Below are 18589 nucleotides of genomic sequence, written 5' to 3'. Positions count from 1 at the left end.
AAGAGACATACAATCTATGTTAGACTGCAAATAATGTCTGGAATAGAGAAAAGAAAGAAGCACTTCCTGATTTCAGTTACCTGTGCCTTTTTGTTGGCTACTAACTAGTGTTCATTGGCTTTGTATTACTTACAGGAACATACAAATACGTGCAGTGAATAGTAACCTTACAGGATGTTTTCTTACCCTCCCTTTTAGGGCTACCTGTAGCTGGACAGACATCAGAATTTGTGAATCAAGTTTTAGAGAGGACTGCAGAAGGAGACCCCACCGGTGGCCTTGTAGGGCTACGAATACCAATGTCAAAAGTTTAAGATATGAGTTCAGCTATTCTCATCATTCAGATTCTACCTGTGTTGTCAAGTACTTCATTGTAAATTGCATTCTGGTCTGCATGTCAGTTTAGCATTACCTAAACACTTACAGTTAGGTTCCATTGTTTTTAAATAACAATGTAATAATTCAAAGTGTGATATAAAATGCTTAATAGCATTTTTGGACCATAAACCAGATAGTTTCAAAGCTGCTTTAAGCTTAAAACAGAGATGAGAATTCTTTTAAAATTAAGTTATGTAGGACCAGAATATATTACTTTTGTTTTAGAAGCAAAAACATGGGTTTGCTAGTAAAAATTTGTAGCATATGCCAGACATTGTGACAGGTTTATGCTCCAAGTAAAATAAGAGGAAGCTGTCAGTTTAGGGAGTTTTTTGTTGTTTTGTTTTGGGGTTTTTTAGTATTTGGATTTTCTTTGGTTCTTAAAAAACAGTAAGCTTTCTTTGCAACCATTAACTTGTACATAGCACACGTGGCATTAGAGCTAGTGTGCCATATAAAACTTTTAATTTTCTGAGCTTAATATAGTATTTAAATGTCTGTGCAAGCAAGAGAAAAAAAAGTATATTCTTTGTGCCTTGTATTTTGGGGGGAGAGCTATCAGTATAAGCTGGTAAAGTTTTGTATGAAGAAAACCCTGAGGGGAAAAACCAAGATGTATAGATGGTATGATTATAGGTTTTAATGTATTTGTTCCAGCTCTTAAATTTTTTGAATGTATATAGGAATATGTTGAAAATGTAGATATATGCCACAGAGTCTATGTATTGTATAAAAGATGGCTCTAGAAAACTAAATTTCGGTACTTTGGCCGGAAGAAAACAAATACTTGCACATTAATGCGATTGTTTATTTTTGTACCAAAGACAAATGCAACTGATATGGCGAACTGCCAGTCTAAGTAAAGTTTTGCACAGCTTATATGATACTGTACTGAATGTAAAAACAAACGAAAAAAAGAAAAAAAATTAAAGGTCAGGGTTAGGGATCTTACTGAACTGTGAATTTTTTTGTTTGGGTCCAATTATCTACAGAAGGAGCATTCATACGTAACAATATTATTTTGCTGTTCTTGTAGTTCGCTTCCATGGTAGATAAGTTGGTGGCCGTCTCGGAGTCTTTAAATCTTTTTTCTCTGCACTTACTGTAGGAGATTTTAATATATTTGGATTTTAGTAAGCTATTGGTAAAATAGTTTTCAACTTTGAGAATTTAAAAAAATATTTAGCTTGTTGTAGTATACTTCCACCAAACAACCAAAATAAAATTATTTTTATTGTAATGTGTATATATGTAAAGAGAAAAAAGAGCTACAAATATCTAATTCCTTAGTTGCCACTTTTCCAGTTGATGTATTATTATGCATGTGATGTTTCCAAGGATCAACACAGGCTTCAAACAAACAAAAAAAAAATTTATAGACTTTTATATTTTTGTACAGGTATTTCGAAACTAGCTTCTTCAAACTTATATGTGACTTATTCTTGTTAATTCAGTAGTTTCTATGATTGAGGAATATTAACCCACAGTTCTTATTTGCTCTTCTGCTAATAAGAGTTGGCTTTGTAGTCAGTGTTAACGTACAGATTAAAAGCTTTAGCCTTTGATGAGAAAGTCTTTTATCTCAAGGCAAGATCATTCTCTGGTTTCATGGACCCCCACCCCCTTTTCCTCCCTGTTCTTTCTCTCCCTATTTAAAGATGACAAAACACTGTTTACTGAAAATAGGAATACCAAATATTTTCAAATGTAGCTGCTGAAAAAAAAATGCAAAAGTCCATGAAGGCTTTCTCCCCACTCCCTTTGGGGGACTTCTCCATTTCTAGTTTGTCTAAGTTTGTTTGTACTGTGATTCCTTTTTGTTTGTAAGTAGATTATTTTTATATCCAAGCTTGTACTATAAAAAAAAAAAAGGCTGAATCGGTAATAGTGCAGTAAGAGTGGCTGATGGAGGTGGCAGTCCTGCCACATACTTGTGAGTGTGCACACAGCTTACTTTGTATCTAAATATTTTGGAAGACTCAAAAGGGAGGAGGAGGCCAAAATACCACTACTGAGCTGTACGGAAAGTCTTTCCTACAAGAGACTGAACAAATACCCAGGGCAATTTAGGCAAAACTTTGTAAATCCACTTAAGACTTGCAAAATCTGAGTGGAATGTGGGTGTTCTTGTTTCAGGTGGTTTTGTTGTTAGGGTGAGGCGAGAGTTGGCTGCTGCTTTACACAGTGGGTCAGATGTATTCCTGTTGTAATTATTGCCGGTGTTGCAGTTATTCTGGAGATGCATACGGCCCATAAAACCCGACAAAGAATGTCTCTTGTGAAGTTAAGGCCATGTCTGTACCAAGATTTGAATACTGTTCCTTTCGGATGAATGGTGTTACCGTGCTGCTCAGATACAGGCGGTCCTTATGCTATATCCAAACTCTGTAGACAAGGCAGCACTTCTAAACATTAAGAGAGCAGTTTTGCAATCGGGTAAAAGCTGTGACAAATTAAACTGACAAGGTATTAAAAAGCCCCCTTTGTACTGCTCAGAAATACTGGGCAAATATAACTTTATAGCTTTTTATTTTTGTCTGAAAACCAGAATATGATTTTGGTCTAGCATTTCAAAGTAGACTTTGAATCTTTAGTGAATTCCATACCCTTGCATTTCAGTGTTTTCTGTGTATTATTTTAAGTTAAAGCTTTTAAATAGTTGAGCTTTTTAATGTCGACACTTTATTTTGTAACTATTTATATGTATGTATATCTTAGACAAGCACTTTGTTTAAAAAAAAAAAAAGAAAAAAAAAGAAACTGCGTTTTATATGATTCCTGCCACTTGCTGCTAACTCTGGGCTGGTCAGAATGCTGCAGCGATACTTGATACAAATAAAACCTGGCAGTAAAATGTAGAGTAAAGATAAGACCTTTTGCTGGTTTAACTTTATCATAAAGGTGACATAGGCAAGCTGTGCAGCTTTACATTTTAACCAGGGGACTCTGTGGCATTTAAACCGTCTAGAAATGGTTGTACTTTAATGCCAGTAACAATCTGCTTCCTCTAGTGTCATTAAAATATATACATTTAGTGTATACTTATCACAAACAAAAATCTTATAAGGGTATAAAAACCAACAAATGTACATGTTCTGTTTTTTGGCAATTGTGGCATGCATTTTTGGATGATCTTTAGAGAATACCATTTTCTAAAGATTTTCAGTGTTCATACATGGTATGTGGATCTTAATGAAGTCCTGGATTTTTTTGTTTGTTTTTGAGTGTAGGCATTGTGAATATTCACTTTTAATCCTATATCCAAAAACAATTATATATTTTTGATTTAATACAAACAAAAGCTCTTCCTTTTTCTGATACACTGGATTCTCTAGAATTTGTTTCCATATTAAAAGCATGCTGTCATAACTGCTCTTGTTGAGATCTCGTCAGTCTGAACTTAGGTGCCACAGTCTGAATTGATGGACCGCTTGTTCTACTGTACCATGTATGATTCTCGTCCTTTCCTACTTCCTTCATGACAGATGATGATGTGGCTTTATATTGTGCCTTACTTGTACATCTAGAACTAAATGTTTTTCATTCCCTCTGAACTCTTCAAACCTAACCCTTCTGAAATGGAATCAGAACTGATAAAAAGTGTCCTGAAGAAAGTCTGGATAGATCTGATTTCAGTTTCTCTCAGTAGTAGTCCTTTTGTATTTATATGGAAGACTAGTTTTTGAATGGCCTTGTAAAACGTGGGGGTGCTCATGAAGGGTGTTTTTTAGCCCTAAACCCCTTTTGCTAACGCTTCCTTTCATGGTTTATTGAACACATTTTCTGATACTTGGTGAGTACTTTTTTTGGATGAGAGAGACTTACTACTAAAGCTATGTTTACGTGTGGATGGGCTGGATTTTCTTATCATACCAGTTGAAGTCATTGTGATTTAATGAAGTTGCATTGCTGTAAAGCTGATGTGAGAGTCAGGCTCAGCTGCATTCAGTTCCTAATTCTTTATAGACAGACTTTTTTTCCATATGGAGAGGGCCAGGAAAAAGGTTTGGGTTTTGTTGGGTTTTTGTTTGGTTTTGTTTTGTTTTTTTTAAAAAAAAAAAAGCAAACAAGAAGGGTCTTTAACTAACCTAAAAGCAACCAGATGCTTCTGAAGTAGTGGTGTCAGTTTTGATTTTATTTTTAAAAGATGCCCCACTAATATTTATCTGACATTTGCCTTTGTTAATAAAATGGTTAGCTTATTTACAAAATGTAAAGACTGGATGTGCTTTTCTTTTCCATAAATCATTTAGACATAGCTATTTTTTTAAAGCTGTAAAGGCTTTATCAGGAGAATTTCAAAGGGTTGTATACAAGTTGTCTTCAGCAGAAACAGCAAAAGCAATTCTGTTCCTCAAACGTGCTTGCTAGTCTTCCTGAAATTCTGTTGAGGCATAACCCAGTTATGAACCGTGAATGTTAGGATCTGTCTTTGGCCTTGAGACCTGAATTTCAAGAATGTGTCTAATCATGATTTTATTTTCTTTTTAAGTTGGAGGCTTCGGTTGAAATCATCTAGTTAAGTGTGCTGCTAGGTGTGGTCTTGGCTTATTGACACAGCCTTGCACACAGCTGAGGTTTATTTTGTTTACCCCAGGGATCGTGTGAAGTACATTTCAAACAGTTACTGCTTCAGTGACTGATTCTTCTTGTAACTGTATTAAGGGCATTAGTATGTTGAGAAAACACCACTCTTGACTATCTCCCAATATAATAAATTGGGATTCTTAAATGTCATTAGTGAAAGATGGCACTTTTAGGTTATATCTTCCTTGCAGCATACAAAAATGTCTCTATCTTTCTACAACTTACATTTCACAATATGCCATGTTTTCTCCCCCAGTGCTTCTAACATGATAAGAAGGTGTATGTGTGCACTGAATTGTAATCCTCAGCCTCTTACACTCATGAACTTCCACAGGAGCAAATACTGACTATGCATTTATTGTCTTTCTAATGAGCTGTGGAGCTAAAGGTGGAGCCAGAGCTATCTCAAGCCACGCTGCTTCTTTTTTCTCCATAAAAAAAAAAAAACCACAAAACTTTTGAGATAACATCAGTGTTCTGAGATTTTCTTGAGTGAAGAATATTTTGTAGTCTGATATCTGAGTAAATCAAATTTGGCCGAGTTCACTAGCTACTGTAAGGAAAACTTTGGACTGGATTTGGCATTGGCAAAAGCACATCCATCCCACCCTATCAAAATCTTCTGATTAAGGAACAGAACCTAGTAGCAGCACTTTAATTTTCTTAAGTTTTTTTATTATGGTGGATATTTATACATTCTGATTTGAATCATCTATCCTTGCAGAATATTACACCCAAGGAAAACTTACTGCTCAGTATTTGTTGCCGGGTAAACTCTTGAGGCTGATGGCACATGCGGATGTAGGTGATTGATGGGGAAAAAAAAAAAAAAAAAAAAACACCAGAAAAAAAAAAGGCATTTTAAACAAAACATGGCATCCTGTTCTGCCTACGCTTGGGGTCATGATTGTAATGCTGTCCTTGATATTCTATAATCAACTTCCAACTGGAGCTCAGCAAAACTTACTGAAAGTCTTGTCTCTGTTAGAAAATAAATTTACCTTGTTAAAAGCATGATCTGTTAAGAATTGCAATGTTTAATGTTGGTTAATAGTTGTGCAGTTTTTATTTTTTTGAAGAGAGGCACAATTAAACTATTGACTTTGTTTACTCTGTCACCCTCGGTCCCTAGCACTTCTATCCAGATACAAATTCATCAATGTATGCAACATCCTTTGTAATTTAAAATAAAAATTGTGGAGGAAATACCGTCTCCAGTCATTGGGGGGGTGACGGTGGATGGTGCAGCGTCTCTTGCAGTCAGCGCCCTCCTGGCACCGTCAGCAGCTCCCCTTCGGCAGGGATGGGGGCTGGGTGCGGCAGCAGCTCGGTTTTCCGCGCGGCTCCTGCTGACCGCTGCGGGGCCACCGGCAGCCGCTGGGCTGCAGCCCACCGCCCCCGGGCTTGCCGGCACGGCCGGGAGGATGCGCTGGGATCCGGGATCCAGGCTCTCGGGGGACCCCTGCGCCCCTGGGCAGCCCTACTACGGGCCTCGGCCTGTTCCCTGCGTCCCGGGGGGGCTGGCGCTGGCGCGGCCCCCTGCCACCCCTGCTTTTCCCGGCTGCCCCGCAGCTGTTCCCTCGGGCCCGTTTTTATCTCGGGAGGGCACAGGGCCCCTCCCCGGCCCTCAGCCGCCTTGTGCTTGACGGGCCGCCCGCCACCCGCAGGGCTACGGGGCTGGCAGCGCGGAGGGACGCGCCGCGCGGTGCTCAGCACCGGGCCCCCGCCGGCCCCTCAGCGCAGCCCCGCGGCGGCGGCACAAGGCCCGGGGCGGCGCCCGCCCCTGCCCGCTCCTCGGTGCCCACAGGCGGCGCCCGCGGGCCGGCGGCGGAGCTGCGGCCTCCCCCTTCCCGCGCAAGATGGCGGCGGCCGGCGGCGTGCCGGTGCGGGTCTGCCACCAGGAGATCGTCAAGTTCGACCTGGAGATCAAGGCGGCCGTGCAGGTACCGCCGCCCGCCCCCGCGGCGGGTCCCCCCTGCCGGGGCTGCGGGGCGGCCGCTGCTTTGCGGGGGGTGCCCGGGGGTGTGTGTGCGGTGCCCGGGGGGGGTGCCCGGCGCGGGCCGCGCTGACCGGGCCGCTGCCTTGCAGGACATCCGGGACTGCCCGGGGCCGCTCGGCGCCCTCACGGAGCTCAACGCCGTCGTGAAGGAGAAGTTCCGCCACCTCCGCGGCCGCATCCAGGTGAGGCCGAGGGCCGGGGGCGGGGGGCCGGCCCGGCGGGGGGGGCTGTGGCGTCAGCCCGCTTCTGGCTCGCCGCTGGGCCCCAGGCCCTGATGGGATTTTCGTGTTGCGGCTTTGCACCACAGGAGCTGGAGCAGATGGCCAAGGAGCAGGATAAGGAGTCGGAGAAGCAGGCCTTGCTGCGGGAGGTGGAAAACCACAAGAAGCAAATGCTGAGGTGGGTCGGGCAGCCCCTGCTCCCTGCAGGCCCCCAGCACCCTGAGGTGATCCAGCCTCCCCCAGCGCCGAGCAGGGCCTGCCCTGGCACTGACACGGTGCTGTGTTGCCCAAGACCAAGAGCAGATGAGGGATGAAAAGGGCAGGACTGCCGCCTTCTGCTTTCCTCTCTCCTGTCCTGACACTGTCACCATGGTCCGACCCTTTGAGGAGCTGACCCTGTAAGCAGGTGGCTTGAGAGTCTGTCATTTCACAGCTGGCACAGTTTTCTTCTTCCCTCGCCTCATAAGCTATACACTTAGGAGAAGAAACGATAGCAAGTGTTTTGTTGTTCTGTGGTGTGATACAAAGTCCACGCATCACTGGGGTTCTCAGTTTCAGTGGTGGTTGCTCTGTGAAAATAGTTTTTGCTTGCAAGGTGTTCCCATCGTGTTACAACGTTGTCCTCTTGTGATTTCAGCAATCAGGCAGCTTGGAGAAAGGCGAATCTAGCTTGCAAAATTGCTATCGACAACTCTGAGAAAGATCAGCTGCTGCAGGGAAGAGACTCCTTAAGACACAGGTATTAGACCATCCCGCTGTGATCTGAGCTTTAAGCAGCGTATGCTATATTCACTAGTTTTGAATGGAAGCGACGTGATGGTTTTAAGTTATTTAATTTTATCTGGAACGTAGCTTTTCTAAGGTGCCAGGAAGGAAATCTGTTGCTGGCCCTCACCTTCCCTTTGCAGCCTTATAACAGCTGCAATGAACCTTGGGCTACATGGTTTCTAATGAGTGCATTTACCTTTTGTGAAGATTTAAACTGTTAAGGATTGTGGTCATTTCATGTTTTCTTGGTGTTGGCTTGTCTAAGCGAAAAAGGGGATAAGTGAGCCTTCATAGTTTTTCTGACCACCTTTTACATTGATTCCAGTCAGGGTTATAAGTATATTATAAGTAGTGGATCGCTATGGAAGCTGTTCTCACATGCAAATCTGGATGTAAGTGTACACAGTTCCTGTATTGAAAGCAACAAATGGGATACCCAGGATAATAAAGTGGTATCAGTGCTTCCATACCAGCTCATACTGAAGTTGTACAGTCATGGATGAGTAAGTTGTGAAATACGGGCCCCTGTGAGATTCTGAGCCACTAGCAGTTGTTTTGGTTCATTACTTTAATGTTCCGTGGGGTTTTGGTTTTTTTTTTAATGTTTAGTAAAGATAATCTGAATTTCTCATGCTGTAAAAAATAGTTGAGTCTTTTGTACGGTGGCAGAAGTGTTTGGTGCCAAGCTCTGTTCTAAGCTTTCTGGCAGCAGCATTTCCCCCACAGTACCTGCAGACATAATTTTATCCCTTCCTGCTTTACTTTTTCCCTTTCATTTCCAGGAAGACTACAAAGGAAAGCCTGGCAGAGAGTGCAAGTAACATCACAGAGAGTCTGATGGGCATTAGCAGGATGATGTCACAACAAGTCCAGCAGAGTGAGGAGACTGTGCAAACCCTAGGTACAGATGTTTGGGTTTTGGGTATGGATTAGATGATTGAAGCATCTTTTGTCAGTTCTGTTAGAGTAGGGAGACACAAACGGACGTGGCATGGAGCATAGTGGAAATGTGCTTTGCTGTAGGAGAACGTACTACAATGATAATTGAAGGGCCATCCAGCAGAACTCCTCTTACAGTTTGACATAAATAGAAAATAATAGTATACATTGCATGGACCTGTTTGTTGGAGTTTCTGTTTCACGATAATGAAAAGTAAAAGAGGGCAGGGAGAAGGGGGCAGGGTGAGGAGCTTTTGTTTTAGTTTCACATAAAAGCCGTTGTAAAAGCCATGTGAGTTCACATCGTGCTAAGGGTGTGTTTGATGTTACTCTGTGCTACTGTCCTGCCATGCATTTGGTATCGGTAGGGAAAATAAAAGCGTGGGTACAGGTCCATACACAGAGGGAACAGTGTGGGTGGAGGACTGTTTTCACCCAGTCTCCATCCAGCTGGGATGACTAAGAGAGAGGGAGATCAAGTGACTTGAACCCGAGGTCACTTGCTCTGTCAGCAGTGCATCAGGGACTGTGAAACCAAGATTTCACCCAGTTCTTTGGCTTAGACTCCTAAGACAATAAATCAAGTGACCTGTCACAACTGCTGATTCATGAAGCGTTCAGAAGTTGGATCTATGTTGCCTGGGCCTCTTACTAGCTGTGCTTTTGGGCAGAAGAGAGAACAGTTTGAAGATGAGGATAAATAACACAGCTTTTGCCTTCCTTGTTTTCTGCCCCTATCTGAGGATGGCAGCTGGGCACGGTTTGTTCATGTAAAAGTAGCATGTTTCTTCTCCCATTAAAAAGACAGTTTGACAGACGCTTTTTCACCCTGTTTCTGACTGAACAGCGCTTGGAGTTCATCAAGGGAAAAACCGTCAAAGGTCATTTACAAAACCCAGCTGCAAATTCTGAATTGGTAGTTAGAGTTTCCTTTTTTCTGAGAAGTCCTTTCCCAGTAGGCAGTGAATAAATGCAGCCACGAAGCAGGGAAGCTCTACTTCATCATTAACAATGTGAAACAAGTTTTCTATTTTCATTTGGATCAAAATGCTTCTTTAAGATGGTATGTAGTGGTTTGAAAAATATTACGGATGTGTTTCTACTATGTTTGTTTCTGTAACACACTTGGAGCTTGGCCTGTCTTTAATCAGTCAGTTCAGTAGAGAGTGTGTTACCCGCATTCACTGCTGTACAGGGTGTGCGTTCTGTAATATAAGAAAAAGGGGACTCCTGGGCTTTTGCTTTCGTACAGTAATTTGAAAGGAGGAAGGCTGAGGAGCTTGGGGCATTTGTTTGTTTGCTTGTTTGTTGTCTCACAGGGAAAGAGAAGTTGAAAGGAACCGGTGTACCATCTTACTGTTTTGGAATATCTTCAAATTCTATCTTTAGTTGAGACCAATCAAAGCACTTTTTCCCTAGTTGATTTTCTGGGGTTTTTTATTAGGAAAAAAGCCCCAAAGAATTATGATTGCCAAAAATAACTGTTAAGAACTGTTTAAATTGTTAGAGCTGAGTAATTAAGGATCTCTTGCTGCTGCATGCTGCTTTTTCACTTTCTGCAATCTCATCTGAATCACACCGATTCAGGTTCTAGCTTGGGGGAACAGTTTCAGTTGTGCATTTAATATATTCAAATACTGACCTGTCCTACTGCTGGTTAGAGGTGCTGCTGACAGTGATGGTGATTTCTCCCCCTTAAATCGGTGGTTCAAGCACCATTCTTATTTCACTCTGCTTCTAGCGAGCTCTCAGGTAGCACTGACTTTGTTCATAAAAAATCTGAACTAGATTTTTATCTGGTAACCTGAAAATCAAAAATTCAGCAACAGGACGTAGGGCCTTTAAGCCATTCAGTACTCTTGCTTTGCTTTGTATTTTTCTTTAGCATGTCAAGACTAATGAGTTGTGAAAGCCTCTGCAAGAACAGTCTGCATTTGTCTTACCCATAAGTCAGTCTGACCTAGAAGGATCTCCCAGGCACTGTCTGTATTGCCAAATATTGCATGCTTGTAGCCTTTGTCATGTGTTTTTGAAGCACAACTAGCTGATTTCTATTTTTTCTTCCCCTTAATTTCAGCCAATTCTTCACGAACCATCCTGGAAGCAAATGAAGAATTTAAGTCCATGTCTGGGACAATTCAGTTGGGGCGAAAGCTCATAACAAAGTACAATCGCAGGGAACTGACGGACAAGCTGCTCATCTTTCTCGCCCTTGCCTTATTCCTAGCCACGGTGCTCTATATTTTGAAAAAAAGACTCTTTCCATTTTTGTAAAATTCCAAAGCTAAACTGAACTATTACAAAAGATCAGAAAGAGATGGCGTAATAATGGTAGGGCTTTTAAATAAAATCGTAAAGGGATATTGCAATAGCTGAAAGAGCATTAGAGCAGGCATGACTTTATACTGTTCCCGCAGAGCATGTGACCTGCCTAAGAAGAGCTTAAATGAGCATGAGGTGGGAAGAAGCAGGTAGAGCAAGGTATGGAAAGAAGAAACACCAATTTGCCTGTAGGTTTGGGGAACCAAACACGTGAGGAAGGAGGCGCTGAAAGGTGCCAGTCTTAACTTTCAACCTCCCTTCATTTTGCCTTGAAATTCACTTTTGTCCTTGGCATGGACTGGAAGATGCTTTGATACCTGTGTGTAAGGTGCCGAAAGTAAGAGGAAGGATGAAAGAAACTCACATACATTCCGTTAATAAACTATTTATTGTATCTATGTAAACTGAGTTTTGTTTAAAAACAAAGTCTAATGGATTGAAAGAGCCTGAACAACTTCCCATGTGAAAATTCTGCTTAATACTTAACAGCAGCAGTTGCTTACAGGTTGTTTTTTTCTGGGAGCATAGCACACGTGCAGTCTGGCTGTGTTCCTTAGGAGGGCTCCGTCCAAAGCAAACATGGGAGCCCCATTTGTTACTGTTCATTCACACGATATATTTGAGAATTGCATTGCGAATCTGTTGAAATCAAAAACCTTTTTGCTCCTTTTCTTTATAAAATTCCACTGCCATGTTGTATGTTTGTAAGGTTTTCTTGCTCGTAGGGTTAATCTTTTCTCGGGTAATCATTGCAAGAGGTTTTGTTCTTCAGTAGTGGGAGTTGATTTGCTTTAATAGCATAAATGCCAGCCTGCCATGCTCCACGTAGTACCTGGAAGTAGCACAAACTGCACTGCAGTGTTCTTAAAACTGATGTTGCCTCTGGAAATTGTTTTATTGCTTCTTCAGAGCTGACTGGTAAGGTTGACATATGGTTTAGGAAATTCTCACAGAATGGTTAAATACTGCCTTAATTTAGTAGTCAGAAGTAAACTTTTTAAAAAATATATATCTTAGGAAACATGATGTCAAGCAAATTACGGTGTATAAATTTATGTGAAATTTGAGGCTAGGTTACCTTTGTAGGTAGTTCTCCATAGTACCTTTAGGGAGGAGAGATGACCAGACTATTACTTTGTCATTCTAATATTAATTTACTAGATCTTATCAGCAGTCACAATTTACCCTTTTGCTGGCAGCTGCTACAAGCCTGGTTAAATACAGAAGAGGAAGTAGGTTGTAGTAATCCAAACTGGAGTACAGGACAGTGGAAGTGACGATGGTGTGTCTATGCATAAACAAGAAAAGCTGGAAAGTGTAATGGAGTTCAGAATCAAGGGCTCTGCCTGCAGAGTCGGTTCCTGAGCCTTTCTTACTCACGTAGTAGCGAGGCGTTTGGTAACCTCGGCGCTGGGAGTGGTGTATCCCACAGAGGGCACTACTGCCTGGGAGTCCGGAGCGTTTCCTCGCACTGGAAGTCCTGTAATACGCAGGCTAGACAGCATGGATGTGGCTTTGTCTGTACCGTTTTATTCATCGATTTTTAGTGCAGCCTTCGTAATAGCCCTTCCTGACATACAGAATTACACAAAGATTAAAATAAATTGACAATGTGCATGTTCTAGTTTTGAATAACAGAGAAATTACTCAGCTTAAAAAAGGGAAACGCACAAAGCTGATGAATGTGTGCTTTTTGGTAATAATAAAAGCGTTGCTTTGGTAAGAAGTCTTCTGATAAGCACGCTGCTAACCAGGGTCAGGTTTGTATACTACAAGTGTTTTGTAGTCTGCGAGTTGGGGCCACAGTGGAGCAGGTTTCATCCTGCTCAGTGATGCTGGCAGTTGTGTCTCTAGCACTGGGCTCCTGCCCCCTCTGGAACCCAGTCGTCCTTGTGCCCCTCTGCTCAGAATGTACAAACATCGAAAGGGTAATAAAAGTGTGTTCGCCTGTCCCCCTGTCTTGGAAAATGTGGCTGTAAATACAAATAATATTTAAGACATGAAGATTATTTAAACTGTAATTATGTTTCAAATGAATTGCTGTGCAGCAGTTCCTATTCCCCAGGTGAGCAGCACAGTGCTATCAGATGCAACTTCAGAGCAGTCAGTAAAATTCTCTTTTTATGCACTGCTTCCTGCTCCTAGGCCAGATGTAGCAGTGTGGCTTTATTTCTTTCAGCCGAAAACAGTCTCGTCTTTCTGAAACACGGTACCTGCAGGTGGTCAAACACTAGTTATTTCAGTATTTCCTCCCTCATGTGGATGCAATATAAAAATAGGATGTTGCTGCTCCCTGAGATACCGGGAGGCTAAGCAGAGGAGAGAGCTCTGCTGTAAGCAGTGGTGCAGCGCGACTGCAGGAAGTTTCACAGCGTTTATCTTTGTGACATGCTCCCATCTGAACGCAGATCAGTCTTTTAAAAAAAGCAGCAGCTTTCTCACACTGCTGAGAATTTCAGTAAAGTTTGTTTTAAGGGGTGATCTTTTTGCATGGAGATAGTAACGTAGCAGTTTGGAGGAAAATAAAAGGTCTGTTGCTGAATGTCTTGGGCTTTTGTTCTGTCCTGAGGTTGTTACTGAAATCTTAGGTTTCAGACCCTGACCTGCTGGAAGACCCTGAGGGGAAAAAATAACTTGAGGACCTTCCTTATGATATTTGTTTTCTGCTGCATCCAGATTGCATGAAAAAAATCTAGTCCTTTTGTAAACATACCTACTTGCTCTGTGTACACTGTCCATTTACAGACCTTAGAGAGAAAGGAAACAAGGGGAAAAAAATCAAGGACAGCTGATCCTTTTGGGAGAGAGGAAGAGTAGAAATCCTCCCTGGGACACAGCAGCATTTGGTGCTTGAGCCGTTCCCTTCCATAGGCAGCCAGAAGGCACCCAGACTCCTGGTGGGCTGCAGAGCTGGAAAGAAATAATCAGTGGAGCCAGCGATATAAATGTTATTTCCTCTTTGGAGTAAGAAGGGTGATTTAGTGAAGCACCATCTCTAACCTGAGGGCCAGCCACCCCCGGTGGTGCCTGGGCAGACGCCCTGGCTTGGTGGCTGGGTACTGGCGGCTAGGGGTGGCACGGATGCCTCCATCAGCCCGTACGACCCTCACCTGGGGGTGGCTCAGTGGGCATGCTCAAACACCGGCCCTCCAGGCTACGGCATGGCATCTGGCTTGCTCCTTACCTGCAGACCTCCCTCCTGGCTTGAAGGTAGGTCCCCTTTTCTAATTTTTTGAATAAGTGAGCAGGAGCAGTGCAGTGGGAAGAGGAGGTGGCTGTGCCTGGCTCTTTGTTGTCTGATGCTCGCAATGTTTATCCACGGAGCGCGGAAAGTTGGGCTTGTGCGGTTCTCCTGTGTCTACAGGGGGATTTATATTTGCATCTTCTGCCTTTTGGGCAGCCCGCTGGTCTCCGTGGCTACTTTGAATATGGAGATGGGGTTTTAATCATCCAGGATGGTGTGTCTCAGGGTCTTGCTTTTGCTGCGTGCCCTAGGGTTGTGTTGTGAAAGCCAAAAATGAGCATCACGCCGTTTTCTTTGAAAGGGAGTAGCAAAACCCTTCAGTTTTGCCCTGACAAGCGCAGCACGTGTGTCGGGGATGGTGGGAAGAGGATGGCCTCTGCTCCCTCTGCGCTTTCGGGCTTGGGGGTGACTCGGGAGCGAAGGGTTGGAGCCCTCCTGAGGCCAGAAGCTCCAGGACTTTGGAAGCAGAAGGTGTTTGAGGAGCTTTAGAGGAAGAAAGAGAGAGGGCTCTGGAGAGGCATTCAGGATGTGCTGGAGGGTTCATGCACAAGTGAGAGCACATGGGAGTCCTCCTGCTGCTGCCTGGAGCGTTCTCCCACCCACCGGGGCAGGTACGTGCTCTGCGGGCACCAGAAAGTGGGATTCACCATCACAAAACGGTTGCAGTGAAAATCATCCTTTAAAGAATAATGCTCTTTTAAAACAAGGAGTAAGGAACTACTATGAGTTAAAAAGGGCCTGAAATCTTGCCGTGGGGTTTGGGGGCTGAGACAGACAGCTGGTAGCAGTCAAGTGGTTATGGGTTAATGAACTCCTGCTCATCAGCTGAGTGGTTCTTAATTAACTGTGTCCTCCTGGCAAAGGGGGCTGGAGCCATGTGAAGGACTGTGGGTGTTTTGCTGTGCAGCTGGAGCTACTTAAGGATGAGGATGGGGCAGTTCTGATGCCTCAGTGGATTTAGAGCTTGCTGGTTTGTGAGGGTTGGTGTCAGGTTCTGCCCATGGAGTCTGGCCTACCAAGACCAGTTTGCTTTTTCTGAACACCTGTGGAAAAGGGGAGGACACCTGGAAGTCGACCCTCAGTGTGTCAGGAGCCAGACAATGCTGTCAGATACTTAGCTGTGTTGCCAGTACGTGGTCAGCAGGCTGTGGATGCAGATGTGCTCCTGGTGGCCCTACATGGCCGTGATGGAAAGCCTGTGGGCAGGAGCCGATGCCTGCTGGGTGTCTGTGTTGCTGTAGCTGGGGTCACAGACACCTCCCCACTACACCCCTGAAGTGTCCAGCGTGAAGGTCACTTCCGTAGCATTTAGTCAGATGTATGTTTTCAAGGAAAGTCACTTTTTAGTGATTGCAATAAAACACGCACCCGAGGGAAAGAACTGGAAATAGTTTTAACGTACAGCATAACTGTGCTGAAAAGACTGAATTGATTTGCCTTAATAATTATTTTGTTGTTGATTATAGTGTCAGCTAATACAAAAATATTACAGGATAACCCTCTGTGGGAAAATAAATGAAGAGTGTAATATCCTTTTCCACCCCGCTAAGAATTAAGGGGAAAATTAAGTTTGTATTTGAAGTTCTGCTTTTGAAATGCTTTCCACATAACTAGCTTTACCAAAATGGAAGGGTGAATTCATAGCTTGGAAGTTTCTAAAAATGTCTCTGCCAAATGTGCGTGGCTGCTATCACATGCCAAGTGGTCCAGAGCAAGTCAGGCTGGAATCTTTGGGGGCTGAGAATATCCAGGGGGCATGTGCATACTTGTCTGCAAATACGTGGGGCTCTTCTTTGGGAGTGGGGGAAATCCGCTCACCATTGCTTCGCCTCCCCGTTTGTAAAGGTGTGATGCCGTCAGAAGATGAGTCTTAAGCAAATATTTTAGCAAGGTGTGGTGTCTTTGTTTATTGCTGCAGAGACCACCAAGCCCTTCGCGTAGCTGGTGCCTGAGCGCTTGCTGTGGCTCTGCCCGGTGCAGGTGAGGTGAGTGCTCTCCAACCGGGCAGCAGGTGCTCTGTGCCACAGCCAAATGCACTCGGTGCTGCCCGAGCAGAACTGCAGCAGCGCTGTGGGCCAGTCCCGATGCTCTGCGGTATAAATCCCAAGTATCTCCCAATTAATTTTTTTTCCAATAGCTGAAATCAATTTTTTTCTGATTGCTACCCTTTCTCTGAGAGTAGTTGGTGAGAACTGGAACCTTGCTTCGGAACTTAGCCCTTTTGATAGGGCTGGAAGTTTTCTTTGCTGTTGCTCTGTTTATCCACGTTTCTCAGCGCCGCAGAACCAGCTGAGGTTGGCAGGGACCTCTGGAGGTCACCTGGTCCAAGCCCCTGCTCAAGCAGGCCACTTAGAGCTGTTGCCCAGCACTGTGGCCAGGTGTCTTTTTAATATCTCCAGGGATGGAGACCCCACAACCTCCCTGGGCAGCCTGCTCCATTGCGTGGTCACCCACACAGCAAAAACCCATGTTTCCTGATGTTCAGAAGGAACCTCCTCTGTTTCAGTTTGTGTCCATTGCCTCTGATCCTGTCACTGGGCACCACTGCAAAGAGCCTGGCTCACTCACCGATGCACCCTCCCTTCAGGTATTTCTACAGGTGGATAAGATCCCCTTCCGCTTGATAAGAAGCTGCCTCTTCTCTGGGCTGAGCAGTCCCATCTCTCTGCCCCCGTTCGGTCCTTATTTGTTCTTTTAAGTATGGTACACTTTACATTAGCTGAGAAATAATTTCCAGTTAAAAGAGGTGGAAAGACCTTGTATTCATACTTGAAATTTTAGTACAACATTTTGTTCTCTCTTCTAATGCAGCAGTTGACGATACCATTGACTGTTTCTCAGTCATGTGCATCTTAAAAGTATGCTTGCTAGGGAATAAAGGGATCAATTGATGTCGATGTAATCTTTTCAAGATTTGATGGCTACAGGGTTTGTCATTTATCTACAAATAAATAAAAAGGTTAACTGAATCTAAAATGTTCACAGGTAGAGAAGTCAGACTTCTCATCTTTTTCTGATTTGTACTGCATTGCTCAAAGCTTGGTAGGGAAAAAAATTAACATGCCAGTGCTTCCTGAGAACAAATCTCAAATCACATCATTTAAATTCATGTTGCGTTAAGCATGTAGCTTAACTACTGTGGTATCTGGAACGGTATCATATCTTTCTAGTTGCCCAGTGTACTGTGTACGTCTGTGGTCACATCAAATACTCACTGAATAAACACTTTCCAAGCTGCCAGTCAAACAGGGATAACCCATTCCTGAAAATTGATGTCCTCCTGGTTGCAGGCTGTGCTGGAATCTTTGACCGATGGTCTAATTGCACCTGGGAGTCACACAACCTGCTACCTCTGCATCTGTCCCATCATGCCACCAGGCTTTCATACGTATAAAATGCACCTGAGGGCTCTGGCATCATCCTGCCACTCTCTAAAGCTGGGTGTGGACCGGCTCAATGCGGGTGCCTGTCCCTGCAGCTGGTGGTGGACTTGTTCAAGCTGAGACTGTTACACTGAATCTGCCCGCTTATAGGACATGGTACCAAATGGGCTGCTCCTTGCAACAAGGCAAATGACAGTCCCGCTCGGCTGAGGTTTTGGTTTTCTCACAGGAACATGCAATGGAAGGGTTTGTGCCAATGTCTTTGGGTGATGTGTCAAGAGAGATGCTCTGGGTGTGCTGGTGCACAGTAACTGTGCCTTGAGGGTTTGATCCTCTTCCACATGGAGAGCTACAGCCCGAGGAAGGAGCTGGGAATCTTTATTGACTGAATTGGGTTTAGGGCCTGGCCCTTTGTGTGATGTACACTGAGATCTGCACTCAAATTAGCAGATACACAGCATGTGTGGTTTAATGTTAAAGTCATTTACTGTCTATAATTATTCACGCTTCTGCAAGGTCACTGGAAAACGTTACCTGGTTGTGTCTGTGTCCCCCTGTAAACGCAGCTGGTTAAGGGCAGTGAAGCCAGCACTGATTTCCCAGGTTAGTCCCTCCACTGTGGACTGGGGCTGCTGGTCCCACTGGCATGAGCCGTATGTGGAACAAACCCCCAGCTCCAGGCGCCATGGAATTGTGAAAAGTGTCACATTCTACGTGAGCAGGTACATGGTCTTCACGGTAGCAAACA

The 18589-nt window shown here is 43.8% G+C and overlaps 2 protein-coding genes across 9 annotated transcripts in view; both read left to right on the top strand.

The window, feature by feature from the left end:
• The window catches only part of CREBRF (CREB3 regulatory factor), a 28942-nt gene extending 22963 nt beyond the window's left edge, over positions 1–5979 (top strand). For all 8 annotated transcript variants that reach the window (XM_040603268.1, XM_040603267.1, XM_040603266.1 and 5 more), the window contains one exon: positions 199–5979. In XM_040603268.1, the coding sequence (XP_040459202.1) occupies positions 199–314 (116 nt within the window). In that variant the 3' untranslated portion in view covers positions 315–5979. The remainder of the gene's footprint in view (positions 1–198) is intronic.
• A 794-nt stretch (positions 5980–6773) lies between these two features.
• Positions 6774–11612, top strand: BNIP1 (BCL2 interacting protein 1). Its single transcript, XM_040604547.1, has 6 exons — positions 6774–6908; positions 7054–7146; positions 7272–7363; positions 7823–7924; positions 8736–8854; positions 10970–11612. Exons 1-6 carry the CDS (start codon positions 6825–6827, stop codon positions 11164–11166), a joined length of 687 nt encoding a protein of 228 aa, XP_040460481.1. The 5' UTR covers positions 6774–6824; the 3' UTR covers positions 11167–11612.
• The last annotated feature ends 6977 nt before the right edge of the window (positions 11613–18589 follow it).

Source organism: Falco naumanni, chromosome 8 (assembly GCF_017639655.2).
Source record: "Falco naumanni isolate bFalNau1 chromosome 8, bFalNau1.pat, whole genome shotgun sequence".
In the NCBI taxonomy this organism is placed as follows: domain Eukaryota; kingdom Metazoa; phylum Chordata; class Aves; order Falconiformes; family Falconidae; genus Falco; species Falco naumanni.
Note: the sequence above shows the minus strand (reverse complement) of the source record. Positions and strands in the feature narration are given on the sequence as shown.

Excerpts from the sequence above, each read along its gene's own strand:
- BNIP1 (XM_040604547.1), top strand. The coding sequence starts at position 6,825 with ATGGCGGCGGCCGGCGGCGTGCCGGTGCGGGTCTGCCACCAGGAGATC. Across the intron at positions 7,925-8,735 it reads AGAGACTCCTTAAGACACAG|GAAGACTACAAAGGAAAGCC; the intron begins GTATTAGACCAT and ends TTTCATTTCCAG. Across the intron at positions 8,855-10,969 it reads GGAGACTGTGCAAACCCTAG|CCAATTCTTCACGAACCATC; the intron begins GTACAGATGTTT and ends CCTTAATTTCAG.